Source organism: Colias philodice, chromosome 8, assembly GCF_061535455.1.
Source record: "Colias philodice isolate Cphi_HAF_F1 chromosome 8, ilColPhil1 Martin Lab GWU primary, whole genome shotgun sequence".
NCBI classification, from domain to species: domain Eukaryota; kingdom Metazoa; phylum Arthropoda; class Insecta; order Lepidoptera; family Pieridae; genus Colias; species Colias philodice.
The window spans coordinates 10,950,744-10,971,756 of record NC_143093.1 but is presented as its reverse complement, the minus strand read 5'-3'; the positions used below and the strand labels follow the sequence as shown (position 1 = coordinate 10,971,756).

At 34.5% G+C, this 21,013-nt stretch overlaps 1 protein-coding gene across 4 annotated transcripts; it reads right to left on the bottom strand.

Annotated features, from left to right (window-relative positions):
* Nucleotides 1-1,501: 1,501 nt before the first annotated feature.
* On the bottom strand, nucleotides 1,502-18,074 carry LOC149486809 (sulfotransferase 1C1-like). Of its 4 annotated transcripts, none has more exons than XM_089698511.1 (9): nucleotides 18,053-18,074; nucleotides 11,004-11,091; nucleotides 9,566-9,700; nucleotides 5,051-5,150; nucleotides 4,283-4,445; nucleotides 3,041-3,167; nucleotides 2,717-2,811; nucleotides 2,147-2,312; nucleotides 1,502-1,675 (listed from the first exon to the last, which is right to left on the bottom strand). In XM_089698511.1, exons 2-9 carry the CDS (start codon nucleotides 11,083-11,085, stop codon nucleotides 1,560-1,562), a joined length of 984 nt encoding a protein of 327 aa, XP_089554637.1. In that variant the 5' UTR covers nucleotides 11,086-11,091; nucleotides 18,053-18,074; the 3' UTR covers nucleotides 1,502-1,559. The 4 variants fall into 4 exon arrangements, with proteins under 4 accessions (XP_089554637.1, XP_089554636.1, XP_089554635.1 ...); XM_089698510.1 differs by lacking the exon at nucleotides 18,053-18,074 and adding an exon at nucleotides 16,909-16,930; XM_089698509.1 differs by lacking the exon at nucleotides 18,053-18,074 and adding an exon at nucleotides 13,472-13,609.
* Between the last annotated feature and the right edge of the window lie 2,939 nt (nucleotides 18,075-21,013).

Here is a 21,013-nt window from a genome sequence, read left to right as displayed (position 1 = left end):
GTAAGTATGCTCCTCAAGGCTCCAGTAGGTACTTTTCTTTACTTGAAAATATAATATATACGTTATCGACTTATCTAGTATAGCTACCACATACTTTTATAATATTCCAGAAACATTCCACATACGCTTATGTAAGTAATTCAAACAAATAACAAAAAGAAAAGCAAAACCTCATTGTGAAACAGCGACATCGCGGCAGTAAGGGTTAGTGACATATCACACTAGCGGATTGCGAGCGGTTTCAAAGCGGAGCGGGTGCGCAACGAATACGTTGCGGTTGCGCAGCGAATTCGTTGCGGACGCGTGGCAGATGCGCAACGTTTACGTCGCAGTCATGTACACTCATTAACAAAATGGAATCCGTGCTGGTTGTTACTTATAACTTGTGATAGTATAATAATTATGAGATCATTATTTTTTACGAGTTTCATAACATGTTAATGTTTAGGGTATTGTTTTATCTATTAAATCTTGGTCGAAATGCAATCAGATAACTTAATTGCTCATTAAGAAAGTTCATTAGTGAAATAAATGTTAAAGCTCCTTAACTAAAACAGGGCTATCTTATTATTAGATAAATAGCAGTGAATAGAAAATTTTATCAAGCAACCAGCAACTCACTATCACTTTGCTCATAATTAGGTTCACAAAATCTCTTTATAACATACGTTGCTATGGGAGAGATTATACTGGTCAGTCGTTACATACTTTTGGAATGTATGGTACATTCTAAAAGTCCTAGTAATTCAATTTTATAGCACCTTTTTTTAACAACTCCAGTTGTTATTACATCTTTAGTTAACTGTTAAGTAAGTGCATTTCCACAGTACGGTTAAAAAATTGAGTGCTACAGAAACGATGGAAATATTGAATGGAAGTTAGGCAAGGCGGAAGGGCTGGCTTTTGTGCGAGAGTATACAAAATGACGCGTCCGCAACGAATTCGCTGCGCAACCGCGGCGTGTTCGTTGCGCGCCCGCAACGTATTCGTTGCGCACCCGCTCCGCTTTGAAACCGCTCGCAATCCGCTAGTGTGATATGTCACTTATAAATTCATGATGTTTGCTGACCTTACATTGTTGAAATTGCGTTATTCCAACGCTTGCATGTTTTATGAAGTTTCTGTGTGCGGAGATTTATTGGTTTATTGACGGACTTTGAATATGCTATATCTCGATTTACTTTTTAGAATGTGCAGTTTTGCGGGGTTCGTTTTATGTGTAAAATGGAAAGGCATTTGAATATAATATTATTGAGATGTATAAAAAAAGTATCTACATTTTTGTGTTTAGTAACGAGAATATTTTGAAATGGGTGATGTTTTCAAAATGTACGACTACTTTTGATAAGGTTATAATTTATGAGTATTCATATAGACAACAAGATCAACATTAAGACACATAGGTAAAAACTTATACGTATTTTATTACAATACTTTTCATTATCATTAAGGAAAGGGATAAAGGGATATAAAACGCAATAAGTTCTTCAACAACTTTATTGGTCCAACATTATTACTTTATTATTATTGTAACAAAACTATTCAAAACTAAATTTTAATCAATCAACAACTGGAAACTGCATGTCAGTTTTCTTGAGGTTTTCGTTCATATATTCCTCGGCTTCTTTTCTTAACTCTTCTGTGTTGAAATAATTCACCCAGTTACCGGATTTTCCTGTAGAAATTAATAATTTTTATTAATATACAATTGTAACTCTTTAATTCTTGTGTGACTAATATTTTTTAAGATATATTAGCTGATAGTGTATGAGATAGTATGAGATGTTCTAGAATTCGATCTGGTGGATAGGATCTACTTTAAATATAAAAAAGTTGTAGTATATATCAACGTTATAAATTAAATCGATTATTGAACCAATTTGTGAAATACATAAGCCACATTTCACATATTTTTAATGTTTTACTAATAGGAAATTAAAGAGGTTTAATGGTTTTTTTTGCAGCTATAAAAAGCAGCTATAATACGATTTAGTTATTATTTTATATTTAATATATAGTCAAGCATATTATAGGTACGGCATATTCACGAAAAAACATGTAACTTTAGATATATATTAAATTTTATAAACTTTATAGATTAATAGATACATATATGGTTAAAAACAATTAGCAAATAAATACATACCCTTTCTCATGAATTTCATTTCTGAGTCCTTATCGTCGTCATTTGTTTTTAAAGTATGTTTCTTCATATTATCAAAGGTCAAATGTTCTGCAAGTTTGTTCTTTTGTTCGTCTGTGTAGACCTTGCCAAGAAATGTGCAGACTCGGTCAATCACTTTTCGTAAGTCCTGTGTGTGAGAGAAAATACTTTTTAACGAATCTCTTCAAAAGTATTATATTCTACAATAGATTTTTTAACAATAGACAAGACGCGGGTTCGAATCCCGTCTCGTGGTCAATTTTTTATTATTTAAAAACTTCTCATTTATAAAGCATTTGAATGCTAGTAAGTACCTAGTACTAATAAATGTGTAATATTTTATAAATTTGTATCCAACTAAGTAAGAGTCTCATATAAAAAAGAGGGTGTATGCCGAACACACGTGTCAGAAGTGAAACTTCTTTGGCAAGATTTCAAAGATACCAAATCGTCGCCTTACTCCATGACGTGACCTTGAAATTTTACTCTCAACGCGCCTAAAGAGGTTTCACTTCAAAAAACATATTTAATCACTTCGTAAATATGTATAACCTTTTGCATTTCTTCATAGAACAAAAACATCATGTTGGGACTGTCACGTTTTTGCCACGCTTCTTCTATGTGAGGGAATATTGGCATGTGGAGAACTGAAAGTATTAATAATATTTATATAAAAAGAGACAATTAATAGTTTATATTTTGGGAATATTGAATTAAAAACATCTACTGAACAAATAATTTTACTGCGACGAAAGCATTCATATGTAAGTCCACATCAAGTTTATAAATATTTTAACAATAAAAAATCCATAGATTAATAAATACAATAACAATATAATCATAAAATCGAACACATAGTTATAGGTAATAACTTACTCAAATTCCGTTTAAAAAGCTCCCAAAACTCCGTGAATTCCACGCCTTGGTCGAAATATCGGAACAGTTTGTGCATGAAGAAGAAAGACACGGCCACGTCTAGGGGGTTTCGAGCTATGTAAAATACCTAGAAAAAGATATTAGAAAGGAATTAAGTGAGTAATTCATTAGGAGTGAACTTAATTTATGAAGTGAAACTTCTTTATCGGGGTTGGAAAAAAATTCAGTGCAACATTTTTTCGTTACGCGTGACATTTTTCCGTTACGCGCCATCTTTTTCTTATCCCTACCACGCGTGATTAGACGTATTTCTGTAAAGTTGCATATAGTAAATTATTTTTTGAAAAATAAGGTCATAAAGAAGTTTCACTTCTTACGTGTGTACACTAGTACACGCACACATTTTTTTTTATTTTGTCATATGTTAGCCCGCAGCTTCGCCTGCGTGAGGTGGTCAAAATAATTTTAGAGACTTTCACCCCCTATTTATGCCCTTGGGAGTAGAATTAATCAAAATATTTTCATTGTAGACTCCTAGATCATAGTAACTATCTGAATGCTAAATTTCAGGCCAATTAGTCCAATAATTTGTGTTAACAATAAATTAGTCATTTACTTTGCCTTTTATAGATGTCTTTGTATTTTCAGAATTGTTAACTTAAAAATATCTGACTCTATAGCCTTCACTTTGTATTGTAACCTTTTTAGATTTTTTAAATTAAATGCACTTTACAACACAACTAAACCTGAAACTGATGTGTCGAAAGCGATTGCAATTTTTATGATTAATTTACAAATTGAATAAAAGTAGAGCTTTTGAATTTTTTGAAAAATTTAAATTTCTATTTGCCTTTCAATTATTTAGGTTATTGGAACTAAAAAATATGAAATAAAATATATGTTAGTGTATGTGTGAGCCTTGTAATATATATATTTTAACACGGTAGATCAATTAAATGTAAAAGTTGTATATTTCTCGTTTTATTTAAAAAAAATATTATGGCCATTTTACTCATTAGGCTAAGTACTTTCGATATCAGTTTAAAGTTTTTTGATATAGTCGCTTGTGCACACATAACGATTACACCCTGTATAGATAAATAAAATATTTAAATAATAAAGAACCTAAATAATAATAGTATTTCTCCTTAATTTTTCAATGATATCATTACTTACCATATATTTTTCTTGTATTGAACATACAAAAAAAAAATCTTCAATTTTTTTAATTTTATACTCTACCTTAGCAGTGTCAACCAGCTTGGGTGGCAGAAACTGCAAATTAAGGTGTGTCTTCACAAACCGTGGTGATGGTAGTGTGTGTAAGTCTCGGTAGTCGTGGTATGTAGCGCGGTGGCTAGTGGTGGGGGGTGGCTTTGATACTTCCGAACTTTGGGTTGGGTATCTGTATAGAACAGATATATTAGGTCAACAAGAAATATTATTATGTACTAGCTTTCTGCCTGCGGCTTCGCTCGCGTTTTCAAAGAAAAACCCGCATAGTTCCCGTTCCCGTGGGATTTCCGAGATAAAACCTATGTGTTAATCCAAGTTACTCTCTATATATAGTGTGCTAAATTTCAATGTAATCGGTTATGTAGTGTTAGCGTGAAGTAGTAACAAACACGCACACATACACATCCTCACAAATTTTCGTATTTATAATATACTAGCTTTCCGCCCGCGGCTTCGCCCGCGTTTTCAAAGAAAAACCCGTTCCCGTAGAAATTCCGGGATAAACCTATCCTATGTCCTTTCTCGGGTATCAAAATATCTCTATACCCATGCAAATTGGTTCAGTAGTTAAGGCGTGATTAAGTAACAGACAGACAGACAGAGTTACTTTCGCATTTATAATATTAGTATGGATTTTGTAGGATACATTTAAAAAATATGTTTAGGTACACGGAACCCTCGGTGCGCAGGTCCGGCTCGCTCGTTTATCAATTTTATACCCTTTGGACATATTGGATACACAAACATCAAGTTTTGACTAGTAAATAAGCTTACTCTATGAAAGCAAATCGTTCGTTAAGTGATGAGGCGGTAGCTTCTTCATAATTGAGATCGTTGGCTACCAACCACACTAGCTCTTGTAGCCATGTTGTACCTGATAGGAAAAAAAAAGTTTTAAAACTGATTTAAGTAATTGAAAAAAGAAAAATGTATGCCTAGAATCTAAAAAGAATCGATATTTGTTTAAGGCTTATTGAGAGTAGAGCGGTATACGCTACCACCGTGGGTATTGGACATTGGTATCCCGATGGCACGCGATTATATTTCTTACAAAGTATATTATAGAGACTCTAATCGCGTACCTTTTATGTTAAGTTGTTTGATGGATTGGAAGCGTAAAGTTTCACAAAATGAACGATTGAGGTATTATTACTACGTATAGAGAGGACACCACGAACAAAATCTGTGCGACAAGCGCGGCGTGGGGCGGATCATATACAAAAAATACTTTTTTCCATTTTTATAAACTCCATTTCCAAGGATATTGTGTCATCTTATCATATGTATGCGGACGATTTCCAATTATATAAACATGCGTCACTTCTTGAACTACCTGAAGCGATTTTCCAAGTTAACTCTGACCTTGCAGCAATAGTCAGATGGAGCAAAAGTCATGGTTTAACAGTAAATCCAATCAAAACCAAGGTTATCATATTCGGAAGCAGGCAATTAGTCTCAAAAATTGACTGGACCAATTTACCGAACGTTGTCGTTGATGGAGTTCTCATCCCCTACAGTGCTCAGGTAAAAAATCTTGGTCTAACTCTGGATCAAACTTTTTCCTGGGATGAACAAATAAAGCAAGTTCAAAAAAGGGTTTTTTCTTCTGCCTTCTCCTTACGGCGCTTGCGCAACTTTCTTCCCGTCACAACCAAAATTGCCTTAGCTCAATCCCTTCTCCTTCCTCTCCTTGATTTTTCAGACTCCTGCTATCCCGATATTCGTGAATATCAACTTGACACCCTTGAGAAGCTCCAAAATTTCTGTATCAGATTCATATTCGGACTTCGTAAAGGAGATGTCCAAAAAATGACCCAGAATCGACAGGAATGAAATGTGTACCAATGGATTCGTAATTAAATATAATATAATGTAGCAAAAGCAGTAATCCTGAAATCGTTATAGTATAGGAGCTAGGAGAAAAATAAAATAAGTAAGAAATTCGTTTAATAAATCAAAAAAAAGTGTGTGCGTGTAACCTTTACGCGCGATTGAAGTAAAACGCATAGACCGGGAGATATACTGACACAAAATTTCGAGTCATTTGTAACAGGATGGCGGTTCTACAGGGTTCTTAGTACGCAATGACAAAAAGAAAAATGATGGTGTGAACGCTGGTACCGGCGGCTTAGTCGCGTGGGCGTTAGTCGAACTCATCTGAAAATAGCGAAAATCAAACGATTTGTAACAGTATGGCACTTATTTTTCTTGTAAGTTTGAGGATCAACGAATATAAATACAAAATTTCAAAGATCTAGGTGTTGGAAATCTTCACTTATATAAATTAATAATAAATTTATTTTTCAAGTATGACAGCACTTTTTCCCCCTACTAGAAGTATGGCAAATATAATAATGGTCACATTTTATCAAATACTCTCCAAAAAGCCTAATGCAATACTGGTACAAAAAGATAGGCGAAATAAAAAAAATTTGCAGATTTTCGGCGGTATGGCGACCATTTGGAATCGTCCGAAAAGTATGGCATGGCGATTTTCGTAAATGGCTGCACGACGATGGTTACCTGTGCAAAAGTTAGCTTGGTGCAAATGGTTGAATAATTGTTTTTTTTTAATCAACACATTCGCGTCGGTATGGCGGGCTGTAAGTCATACCGGAAAAGTATGGCATGACACTACCGCCTACTTCTTTTTTATGGGCTATCGGTAAATTCTACAATTTTTGTGTTACAAATCGTTTGACTTTCGCTATTTTTCCGACGAGTTCGACTAACGCCCACGCGACTAACCCACCGGTACCAGCGTTCACACCATCATTTTTCTTTTTGTCATTGCGTACTAAGACCCCTGTAGAACCGCCATCCTGTTACAAATGACTCGAAATTTTGTGTCAGTATCTCCCGGTCTAGCACATGTCAATATAACCTTGTTATTGAATATTATAAAATGTCGCAATTGTCAGAAAATTTAATTTACTTATTTTAAAAGTAATAAATAAACAAGTACCGTATATTTAGAGATTTTCAAAAAATTTTGCAATTTAAAATACTTAATGTTTTTAAAACTGTTGAATTTTTCATTCACTTTGCTATTCACAATTGATCCGTTTGAAAATTTGAAAATAAATAATCCTAATTGATTATGATATTTGCCACTAGCTGGCTGTCAAGAAGCGTGTAGTATATGACATATACTTACAACCAATCAGAATTATTATTTTTAAATGGCGGAAACTACACAGCGTTACTTCCGTCAGAAAAAAAATCTGAGTTACTCCCTAGTCGCGCCTAAAGAAGTTTTACTTCAAAAATAAGTTTACGTCATGTTGTAGCTTAATATGACGTTATAATAATGTTGTATCACTTCTTTTATAGGTACATGATAATTATCATCAACACATTTTAAAAGCAACAGCAACATAATAACATCATGTTCAATCACAACATAACTGACTAAAGATTCCGTTATTAGTAGTTTTTATTTTGGTTCAAGATACTACAATTGCTATAGTACTGTGTGTATTATTGGTGCCTAATTCTGTGGCTAAGGATTGGAAATAAAAAAAAAATAATAGGTATAGTATAGGAGTTAAAAGACAATAGAACTGAATAAAAAATCATTTGAAAATTATTATGATGTGGATGAGATTATCGTTGTTAATATAATTTTAATTTTTAATTGATTAATTGCTTTTGCTGGTATATTCATGTGTAACACAATTTGTTGTTGAATGTAGTTGTTATTATAGATAGGTAGATTATAATATCATTAAAACTTAATAAAATTAGACCTAATTATAAAAATAAATGAATAACAACGATATTCTAATACACAACATAACGAGTTTTTATTATTTTCAAACGATTTTTCACTTTGTTTTTTGGCTCTTAGCTCCTATACTATACAGATTTTTTTTTCAATCTTTAGCCATAGAATTACCAATAATACAAAATATAGTACTATAACAATCGTAGTATCTATAAAATAAAAGAACAAAACTACAAAATCGAGTTTTTGTTATGTTGTGCTTTAACGTTTTTGTTTCGTTTCTTGTAAAATATGATATTTATTAAGAGTAACACACGTGACAAAACATTATAACATCGTCATATTAAGCCACAACATAACGGAAACTTATGTATATTATGTTTTTTAAGGAATTTCTTAGTTATTTTATTTTGCTCCTAGCTCCTATACTATAACGATTTCGGAGTTGCCCCCTTGGTAATATTATATTATACTTCAATGCGAATCCATTGGTACACGTTTCATTCCTGTCGATTCTGGGTTTTTGGTTCATACATTTTTGGACATGTCCTTTGACCATGTCTCTGAATACAGGAAAAGGCTAAAGTGGCTTCCTATCCGTTATCGCCGGGATACTCATCTGCTGCATCTTTTGTACTGTGTTCTGTTTAGCCCTAAGATTCCTTCTTACTTAAAAGATAACTTCGATTATTTAAGCTCTAGTCATTCCCTCTCTCTTCGCTCTTCCAACTTGTTATTGCTCAGCACCCCTTTCCATCATTCTAAATTTTTTAATAATTCTTTCACTGTCCGGGCTATTCAACTATGGAATGCATTACCAGAAAGTATTAGACGTGCTCAAACGCTCTGCTCTTTTAAATTGTTGCTTAAAGACCACTTCTTTTCCTTACTATAGATTTGCTTTGCTTGCTGACGTCACCAACTATTGTTTATATATATATATATATATATATATATATATATATCTTTTCTTTTTTCTTTTTTTTTGCGTTTGTACTATAGTATATGTATGTATATGTATTCTATTTATATAATAATATGTATGTATATATATATGTATTTTATTTATTTGTATTATTATGTAGTAGTATGTATTTATGTAGTAGGTATCTTTGATACTTACATAATTTTATTTATTTATTATTATTGTTTTTTTTTTTCTTCTTTTTGCACTATCCCATTAACTTCATACATTTCCTTTCCATCAGGTTGCCTGGTAGAGATTGCTGCTTAGCAATAAGGCCGCCTCTTGTACAAACTATGTCTTTCTTATGTATTAATGGTATTTTTGTCATATTTTAGTTTGTGCAATAAAGAGTTATAAATAAATAAATAAATAAACAATTTTAAACTCGTGTTACAAAGAGTGTAGTGCAGTACATAGTCGCTCTAGTACGTAGTACATAGTAACTCAATGTAATGAACTGCGATATTCTTTGTTCCGCTCTATTACAATTTTAACCGACTTTCCCATATTATATAAAACTTATTAATTCGTTGCACATCTTTTACGCACTTGTAGAAGCCAATTATCTAATTACAAAATATAACATATAACTTACCAGATCTTGAGAAAGAGACGACCCATATATCATCAGGTCTAACTTCCAGATTATATATATCTTCTGCGTTGTCTCCAAACCCCGCCATCCAGAAGTACCCCTGTGGCCCCACTCGGATGAAGGGACGAATGTAATCTTAAATCAAGAAATATTTAACTTATAAATAAAAGTGTGTGTTCATAATAATTAACCGCTAAATTTTTTTCCCTCTTACTCTCCCTCTCCCTCTCACTCTCTGTCTCCCACTCACTCTCCCTCTCACTCTCTGTCTCCCTCTCACTCTCCCTCTCACTCTCCCTCTCACTCTCCCTCTCACTCTCCCTCTCACTCTCCCTCTCTGTCTCCCTCTCAGTTTCCCTCTCACTCTCTGTCTCCCTCTCACTCTCTGTCTCTCTCTCACTCTCTGTCTCTCTCTCACTCTCTGTCTCCCTCTCACTCTCTGTCTCCCTCTCCCAGCTCTGTCTCCCTCTCACTCTCCCTCTCACTCTCTGTCTCCTTCTCACTCTCCCGCTCACTCTCTGCCTCCCTCTCACTCTCTGTCTCCCTCTCACTCTCCGTCTCCCTCACACTCTCACTATCACTCTCCCTCTCACTCTCCCTCTCACTCTCTGTCTCCCTCTCACTCTCTGTCTCCCTCTCACTCTCTGTCTCCTTCTCACTCTCCCGCTCACTCTCTGCCTCCCGCTCACTCTCTGCCTCCCTCTCACTCTCTGTCTCCCTCTCACTCTACCTCTCACTCTCCGTCTCCCTCACACTCTCACTATCACTCTCCCTCTCACTATCCCTCTCACTCTCCCTCTCACTCTCTGTCTCCCTCTCACTATCTGTCTCTCTCTCACTCTCTGTCTCCCTCTCACTCTCCCTCTCCCTCTCACTCTCACTCTCCCTATCTGTCTCCCCCTCGCTCTCCCTCTCACTCGCCCTCTCACTCTCTGTCTCCCTCTCACTCTCCGTCTCCCTCTCACTCTCCCTCTCCCTCTCACTCTCTGTCTCCCTCTCACTCTCTGTCTCCCTCTCACTCTCTGTCTCCCTCTCACTCTCCCACTCACTCTCTGCCTCCCTCTCACTCTCTGTCTCCCTTTCACTCTCTGTCTCCCTCTCACTCTCTGTCTCCCTCTCTGTCTCCCTCTCACTCTCCCTCTCCCTCTCTCTCTGTTTCCCTCTCACTCTCTGTCTCCCTCTCCCTTTCACTCTCCGTCTCCCTCCCACTCTCACTCTCCCTCTCCATTTTCATTTTAATCGTCTTTATTTAGTATTTACTATTTATTAATCTGTGGTTGAACTGTGAAAACTAAAAACTTATAAAAATCTTTTTTACATGTACATGTAAATGCCTTAAGTATGTAGATATGCTAAAATATAAAAGTAACACCCATTTTTTAAAGATCTGTTAAAATTGTATAAGGATTAGATCTACAAATAAGTTACTTTTCCTTACCTTTGTAGCATTTTTTTGCTAATTTGTCTTCTTCTTCAGTAACGTTGCGTATTTCAAATGGAAACTTCAACCTTTCCGCCATGATGACCTACAATAAAAATATGACATTAAGTATAACAACATAATATTGAAACCATGGGCGTAGCTAGCCATGGGCTCAGGGTGGGGCAACATTAAAAAATAATATGCAACAAGCCACTATAACCGAGGTCTTATCCCGGCTAATTTTTAGTGCTTCGAATCTCAAAAGGAAAAAACGAAATCCATATAGGATCACTTTGTTGTTCGTCTGTCTGTCTAAAAGCGGTATCAAGTTGAAATTAATATTGAAAACTAAAGTCTATCGTCTCTTGAAGCTGTGAAAAAATCAAACTAATAAATCAACACAATCAAAAGATACAGCCGTTTATGTTGCAAATTTTCAAAAAGATTCGACATTTGCAAGGGAGTCAAAACAATTTTAAGCTATTGCATAGCTTTTATCGCGGGCCTTGAGCGCGGGGACCGAATCCAGAAATTTAGTAACGAAAAACCTCACGCTCCCCACTCCGACGGGCTCGGAGGTGTGGCTTGAAGGCATAGCATGCAATAGCTTTACCGCGGCAGTCCCCGAGTGCCACACGTCTTTTTTTTTCCTTTATTTGCGCTATAAGACGTTACTTCATAGAAAATTTCAAGATTCTGGGTTTACGGGAAGTACCCTGTAGGTTTGTTTCTTCGTTCTTGCTACCCTCGCGAATGTCGAAAAATTTTCAGCAAAAACGGCTGTATTTTTTTGATTGCGTTGGCTAGTAGTTTGATATTTTCACTGCTTCAAAGGACTGACCGACTTCACTGCGTCGATATGAATTTCAGCATGATACCTTCGCTGACAGATCCAGATGGAGCTTCGTACGCAATTTAAAGAAAAGTTTTTGGCCGATATCTCGGAAACTATCCACTTTAGGGCAAAAGCTACCCTGAATTTTTGTGTAGAAAAAAAAATTTCGCATCTTTTATATCCAGTAAACTTTTCTGTAAAACTTACCGTTTACAATTTATGGCCTATTTACCGAAACCGGCTTAACGTTTTTGCCTAATAACTCTTAATATATTGGATTAATCAATAAAATGCATCTGTTTATTTTTTAAGATCACTTTATTCTCTACAACTTTTGTTTGAAACTTTTTTCTCTAGTGCCCATACTTTTTGAGATATTTAACGTTTAATGTTGGTTACCGGGCGTAAAATAGAAAATTTCAATACATGCATAAAAATAAATAGATGCATTTTATTGATTAATCCAATATTTTAAGTGATTAGGCAAAAAAGATAAACCGGTTCATTAAATAGGCCATAAATCGAAAACGGCAAGTTTTACAAAAAAAAAATTACAGGGTATAAAAGATACGAAATTTTACTTTCTACAAAAAAGTCAGCATAACTTTTACCCTAAAGTGGATAGTTTCTGAGACTGAGATATCGGCAAAAAACTTTTCTTTAAGATTGCGAGCGAAGCTCCATCTGGATCTGTCAGCATTTTGTGTTTTTATGGTCATTAAGTGACCCTTAACCTAAACAAAAGTGAAATTAGATTGGAAATTTAGTGCGAGGTTGGCCAAAAAAAACAGTTTTACTCAGTGGGGTAACTGTCATGGTAACATTACTCTACTTTTACTGTCCCGAAAGTTCATACTTATTATAATGTAACTTAGAAGCCTCAGCTATTTTCTTTTTTTCGTGTGTAGTTCGAATTATCCAAACACCTTCTTATTGCTCACCTTCCTACACCGACGAAATTCATCCAAAAATCTGACCCTAACTTCAGCCGTTTGGGCGCTGGGCGTACGCAATTTGTTAATGAGTCAATTTAGAGGTAAATTTTTGCACATATGTATGTATTTGACTCACACACACAAACGAAAAACAAAAGGATTACGTTTGTGTTCGCCTGGGGTCAATCGTGCGCAAGCTTTTTGTTTAGATCGCATTCTTATTTAGTGTGAATTTTCTGACTGATATTAAGTTTTGTAGTCAGTACCTATATAATTTAGTTTTTTAGATTTGGTTAGGTACCTTCCAGGTCAGAGCCAGGGTGGGGCAAGTGCCCCACCCTGCCCCACCGTGGCTACGCCCATGATTGAAACTATTACAGCTTTAAAAACACGGAGGGAAGCTGGTTTCCTTGACTTATTTCTATAAAAAAGTAAAAATTATGAATATTCATGCTGTTAATAATAAACATTCCAATGTATGTAGGTTTATATTTTCGTATATAATATATACCTACTCGGTATAAAGTAGATGATGTTCACCTTGTTAAATTTGAGTAAGAATTGTACATACGAATACGCGTCTTTTTATCTCAAGAGAATTTTATTTACACTTACCTATGTATAAACAGAAAATAGATAATTTTTCAGATAATAATGTCCATTATTTTACGCTATTAAGATAGAAGAAGAAAATATAATATGTCACTACTCACCATCGAGATATATGTGCTACTCACTAGGTTTTTAATTTTTTTTTGTTAATGGCGGCAAAAAATTAATGTTAATCTTCCAAATAAGAAGAATGTTACAACACCTCAAATTAAAATGCATAAAATCATTACAAAACTCAGACGAAGGATAAACTTTTGGCGCCATATCGAAAAAAAAAAAACATTCTAAAACCACATTCTAATTTTTAATTTGTGTCAACTTCATACAATTATTTAGGCACGCTACTGGCAGAAAAAAAGAACGTATATTTTGGCGCCATATTATGATAGTAATATTGAAGAACGAAAACCTATTCTATTTTTAAAATTCTGTTCCAATATACCGCGATTAAAAGGTGAATGAACTCTCAAACCATAAAATACGTAAAGAGGTTAGCATAAAAAAGGTTTTCATTTTCGTGGCAGGTAGCGTGGCAGATAAGGGATATTTTATCTGAACGTGCTTGCAATATTTTGGCCCAATTGGAGAGGGGCCAACGTATAGGCCACACCGGTTAGCATCTGCTTGTACTTTGGTGTAACTCCATGATTATATTGAAGTTTTACAATAAGATGGGTTTTTCTTTAGACAGTTCTTACGATTAGTAAAAAAATCCTCAAAATTATTGTGTTTAAAATATCACTGAAGTTTTTTGGGATGTCTTATACGCATTTGTAACCGCCGTAAATTTCAAAAGAAATTGTGAAATCAAAGTTCTTTTCCATTGAATTAAAAACTTCAATTAATAATATAATAGGATTATAGGACAAAACACAAAAAAATAGTTCTAAACATGGACGTATAAAAAAAGACGGACGCCGTATTACGAACAAACAACGTGAAGCCACCATAGTAAGCTAGCGATCGTGTAAAGACAATAAACACGCACACACTCTCACCATAGTAAGCTAGTCGGCCGCCATTACGTCGTGAACTACCGACTGATTAACTGCGTCACTGTTTCACAAAAAATATTTAAAATGCCGTCTTGCGTGGTTAAATGGTGTCGCAACAGTACAATTTTAAATAACAAAACACAAGGGATTACATTCCACAGGGAAGCAAGTTATTTCTTTTATGTTTTAATGACAAAATTATTACGGCAAAATTTATAGAAAAAAATACAGCGGCCATTGTCATCAGGACAGCTGTTGCCATGGCAACATGGCATACACACATGGATGTTTCGCCGCCATTACTAGGCTTCACTCAATGTTTAGGCGATATACCGTCCGTCTTTTTTTATACGTCCATGGTTCTAAAATTAACTGTTATTGGTATTACGGTATAACGAGCAATACCTATTACGTTTGGCTTTCCCACAGTATCCAACCCACATCTATTAGAATTATAATATTTCTATATAAGTTACCCTAATTTTATTAATTACTAGCTTCCGCACGCGGCATCACCCGCGTGGTGTTTTGATAAAAGGTAGCCTACGTTCTTTCTCAGGGTCTAAAGATTGTCTGTGCCAAATTTCATCAAAATCGGTTGAGAGGTTTTAGCGGGAAAGCGTAACAGACAGACAGACAGACAGAGTTACTTTCGCATTTATAAATTATAATATTAGTAGGGATAGTTAATTTATTTAAAGCATAGCCATTTATTTTAATACATAAAGTAACACAAGTAATTACATTAATATATATACATTCATACGATACAGTTTCATACGGCACACCCGCATTCTCACATCTTAAATTTATACATATTTTTTTTCTCTACTCTCTATTGTAACCAATTTTAATTTATAATTAAGTACTTGCTAAGAGGCTTTTTGTGAATTTTTTTTAGAGGCAAGCTGTTTCTCCTAAACACAGGTTGCCCAGTAACCTAGCTAGGGAAACATTGGCTTGTATAAATTGTTTTGGTAGCCTTTTTATTTATATAATTTTACATGACTCATACATGAATATTAATTGTATATTGTAATAAATTGTAATTGTAATTGTATGTATGTATGTTTAATAATAAATAAATTTGATTTGATTTGATTTAATTAACTAAAATCTTATACACTTAAAGCTTTGTGAAAACGATATCAAAGCACATAATAAATATACATTAATAACTCAATAGTCCTCAAAACTTGTACAATTTTAATTAGAATCAAGAAACGGTATTCACGGTGCAAAGATCAAACAGACAAGGTGGGAATTTCTTTGAAACGTCTTCAGATCTAATAAAGTGAAGCGTCGTGAGAGCTTGTATATGTGTACAGCAATTTCGACCTAATTGTCGTTTGCTAATTGTCTTAGTTACTTGGAAATTAGGCTTTGAGTGTATGTAGGTGTGTATGACATTGCTTCATGTTCGTACAAAGTGTTTTTTGGGTTGGATGAGCAAGCTTTTGACTGACTGAAAATTGGAGGGTGTTCTGTATGTTTTCAGTTATGCTTAACATACTTTATCATGTTATTTTTCTACATCTACACTAATATTATAAAGAGGAAAACTTTGTTTGTTTGTTTGTTTGATTAAGAAGTTTGATTAAGATTTGAGAGATTAAGAGTAATGAATAGGCTCATAAACTACTGGACCGATATTAAAAATTCTTTCACCATTCGAAAGCTACATTATCCACGTGTAACATAGGCTAGGTTTTATCCCGGAAATCCCACGGGAACGGTAACTATGCGGGTTTTTCTTTGAAAACGCGGGCAATGCCGCAGGCGGAAAGCTAGTATGTTATAAATTTGTGATTTAACGCAATAAATAGAGTAGCTAGTAAGGTATATGAAGTAAAGCTACTAGTTTTATTATTGTTTTTATTTCGTAAGAAAAAGCGCGATATAATAATATGGATTACGGAACCTACATCAACAGCGACAATAATTTATTGTAATCTCTATAAATATAAAATTCGTGTCACAATGTTAGTTACCATACAACTCTGAAACGGCTCACAGTATTACAATATTATTGTAATACTGTGAAACGGCTGGACCGATTTTCATGAAATTTTGTGTGTCTATTGGGTAGATCTGAGAATCGCCCAGCATTTATTTTTCATACACCTAAGTGATAAGAGTGAAGCAGAACAATGTTTGGGACAGCTAGTTATATGTAAATAACAAAAGAAAAAACACTGCCAAAATAAAGATTAAGTCATGAGAGTTTCACCACGAACTTAGCGAAGTTACAGTTAACTCCGCTTAATAACTTGGTATAAACTAAGTTAGTCCTACTAATATTATAAATGCGAAAGTTTGTGAGGACGTGTGTGTGTGTGTGTGTGTTTCTCTTTCACGCAAATACTACTGAACCGATTACAATGAAATTAAGCACACATATAGAGGGTATAACTTTGATTAACACATAGGATAGGTTTTTTCCCGGAAATCCCAGGGGAACGGGAACTATGCGGGTTTTTCTTAGAAAACGCGGGCGAAGCCGCGGGCGGAAAGCTAGTAGATAATATAATAAATAAACTTACAGAAACTTAAATATCCAACTACACGTTATGAGAAGGTATTCACGACTGGCAAATATACAGGTTTCCTTTATTGTGACCTTTTGTTTGGGAAATAAACTTGCGATTTTATACGTCTGATCATTTCATTTGCAATTAATATTAAGCTACTATTGAGACGAGACAAAATACAAACAAAAATATAACATATCCATCTGGAATGTGGTCGTATTTTTAACCGACTTCAAAAAAAAGGAGGAGGTTATCAATTCGGCCGGTATGTTTTTTTTTTTTTTTTTATGTATGTACACCGATTACTCCGTGGTTTCTGAACCGATTTACGTGATTCTTTCTTTGTTCGATGCGGGATGGTGTCGAATTGGTCCCATAAAAAATTTATTCGGATAGGCCCAGTAGTTTTTATTTTATGAGCATTTTTGTTTGTATTTGTAAATGTTGCAAGTGCAAGTTTGAAGTCGGTTGTTTTTAACGCAGGTTTTGACTTGTTTGCGAATGCAGTATTCAATAAATTATTTATTTTATCTAGGAGGTCAAAATAACAATGTTTTATTAAATAAATACCTATAAGTAGTAAGTACATACAATATGAAAGAATGATATTTTACAAAGGGAATGAATACATAATATTATTTGTATTAATATTGATTGGTAAATGCAATCAAAATATTTTAACTTTCTATCATGGAATTACGGTTGAAATAAAAAATAATAAATTATATACCACATATAAAACCTTCCTCTTGAATAACGTCTATTAAAAAAAACGCATCAAAATCCGTTGCGTAGTTTTAAAGATTTAAGCATACATGGAGACATAGGGACAGAGAAAGCGACTTTGTTTTATACTATGTAGTGATGCGTGATTTACCAACTTTACTTCAGGCTGTGATGGCGCCTCAGCTGAATAGATCGTGACGAAATTTAAAGCAGGGGACAAGTCATAATCTGGAACAACACACTATTTACACACACTCTTTCCAAAGCACAATAAAACACAAAATGCAATATCTTTCACGAAATTATTTAAATAGAGCCGAGCACAATATTATCACATTTTTTATTTCAAAGTCTAGAAATAACTAATTTATTTGAACATGTAAATATTTCTCCAATTTTATGAAAATATATTGATTTAAAATGTACTTACCAGACGTGAATTGTGACTAAACTGGAAAACTTATAAATGCACTTTCCGTTTAGATTGATTTATCATTATAAAGAGATTATTATACAATTTAGAGCGTGTCATGACATAGTACAGGATAGGGCTGCCAACTTTTTTTTTTCAGATTCGAGGAAATTTAGTAGTGAAGTCCCGTGTCCCATAGTCGGGTAAGGGGCAGATGTATTATGCATACATCTGTTTCACTGATCGATTTCTCTTTTAGGGACAAGTAGGTGATCAGCCTTCTGTGTCCTGCCAGACCGAGACATTTTTTTTTCGTCTCCACCGGGAATCGAACCCAGGACCCCCTCGGTTCTACGCTCACGCGTCAACCACTGTACCAAGGAGGCGGTCAGGAAATTTAGTACCTCGGCCTCATTATGACAGGCATATTTGTACTATGTATAATGAAGAGTGGAGCTGCATACACATTTATTTTTTTGATACAGTTTATCTTTTGGCAGCCCTATTAAGTATTGAATAGAATAATGCTATCTGCTTCCCACTTATTAATACTAATTGGGTTGCGATGAAAAGAGATAAATTTACGTGTATAGTCTTAAGATGTTCCCTTAGGCATTCGCGTGATTGAAATACATAAATACTTAATATTATAAACAAACAGTAATTACTTATACAAAACAATTTAATTGTTACTGTAATATCTAACAATAATTAATTATCTAACTAGAATATAAAAAAATCTATTTCAGTAGGTAGGTATATGTCTTAAGTTGTTTAAAAAACCTCAGTAAATACGTTGTAATTTTAATACATAATTTTACAGTTAAGAATTTAATTGATGGTCAAACCAGTTTTTGTCTGGAAAGTTTGAGAGCATCTGTTATAGACAGACAAACTGTGAAATGTGTGCAATAATTAAAAGTTTCGCAGAGCCCTTGAGTATTTAATATTTGCCAAATGACCAGTGGTTAACTTTAACGAGAGATTTTTAATTGTTAAAATTACTTCTTCTGCTTGTTGCGTTTAGCAGTTTCAATCACCTAAATGTGATGAGAAAAACAAGCCATTGCATGGGATATAAACAAACGAGGCCCGTGTCGTGGGAACGTCTATGGGCTGATGATGATGATGATGACATATAATTAATTCTTTTATCTTTATACATGGAGTTAAATTAAGTAACATAGTAATTATTCCACAAGAAAATCCTTTGCCAAGCTCCTTTCTAAGATACAAGGAAATACCAAAAGTTTTCATTAGACGCAAATATGACAATAAAATGAAATGAAAATTCCGACAAACGTGCTGAAGTATTTTAATTAAATGCTAACTTCGCAAATCTGTCGGATACAGACCTTAGAGCTAGCTCAAACTATTTTCTTCATTAAAGAGGAGCTATTTTATTAAGATTCAATTAAGTGCCTTTTTTTTTAAAGTGGGGAAATCTTCCAAAGATACCAACGACCCCCGGGGAAGGAGCCGTGGGTTATGTCGGATTCTTACCGACTAAAACCCCACTGTGTTCCGTCGAGCCGCTTTAATGATGGGGCCGCGGGTATTAATTGGAATTCTTCTCAATTAAGTACCTACTATCTTGTTACTTTGTCTTCCTTGTGTGTCCCTTTATAGGGTAAGATTATATCTATTTCATTGATCGATTTTATAGCAATTCGCTTACTTTTTACTTTTTAAGTGACTTAAAAAAAGAGGTTCTCAATTTGCCTGTATTTTTTTTGGTTTTGTTACCTCAGAGCTTTCGACTGAGTGAAACGATTTTGTTAATTATTTTTTATTTGAAAGCTGGTTCTTTCTGTGTGGTGGTCCCATTTGAATTTAGTTCTTGTTTATTTTCTTTTCTTCGTTGTCTTTAACTAATTATCTTGGAAGTTCAGATTAAAAAATGAAATCACGTATAATCTTCTACTAAATACAGACTGTGTCATTTTCTTAATTATAAAAATACCACTAAAATTCTTGGGTTTCCTACATGTTTCCTAGCAGCTGTTAATAAACAATGAGTACCACAAACATCCATAACTAAACGCAAAAAACCTAGGCCTATAAAAAAGAGCCTTTACGTCCCTAAAAGGTTGGAAAAGTGCCTGAAATGTTACTATTGTAGCGAGCGAGCACTTAACATGAGGTGACCTATATGCTCTGAGCCTTTGAAAAGGAAATAGATCAGTGTAACAGGCGCAAATTAGCCTAGTGGGGATTAGGGAATGAATTCCGATGCTATTAAAGGGCATAAGTAGAGGCGCTTAGAAATTTGTTTTGTATCTAGTCTCACGACTATTTTTAATAAAATATGTGTTTTGCTTTTCAATGTACATGACATAAACTATTAAGTTGAGTCAGTAACACGACTATTGTGTGTGTTTAGTTTAAACCCCGGAATAAAATCTCGAATTCGCAGATCACGCAAAATCTTCTCGGACAAAATTGGTAACAAAAGAGATAGATTACTGTCAGTAATGAATAATTATATACAGGCTTAAATTAACCTACTCTTTTTGCCGAGAACTACGCTATTGTGGAACAAGCTTCCTGCCTCGGTGTTTCCGAACTTGGGCACCTTCAAGAAGAAAGCGTATAAATTCCTGAAAGGCAGACAAATGCTTGTTAATGTTTGATTCTCACGGTTCGGGCTTTTGCTCGGCGCTCGGCTCGTAGCGTATAAATACTAGGCATTAGGAACTAGGATGCCTACAGGACAAATCGTATAACAATTGAACTTAATTACTCATGTAATTAATTTGCTTGTATTGTCCAATGTTGGTGACATTGGTAACACGTGTCATTATAACTGTATTGAAGATACCTATGTATCTTCTAGTAATTATGCTGATGTGTTGGTCTGGCTAACCGAGCTGTGATAAATAATTAGTTGATTATTATCTTGAGTGATTAGGTCAGATGATTAGGTACTTAACACTGTGTTGTTTCTAAGTGTTTCTTGCAAAATGCTGTTGGTAAAAA

What these genes read in the sequence shown, in the direction of transcription:
- LOC149486809 (XM_089698509.1), bottom strand. An exon ending in CGTCTCTTTCTCAAGATCTG is followed by an intron (nt 5,151 to 9,565) that starts GTAAGTTATATG and finishes TTTTCCTATCAG; the next exon opens with GTACAACATGGCTACAAGAG. An exon ending in GAACGATTTGCTTTCATAGA is followed by an intron (nt 4,446 to 5,050) that starts GTAAGCTTATTT and finishes TGTTCTATACAG; the next exon opens with ATACCCAACCCAAAGTTCGG.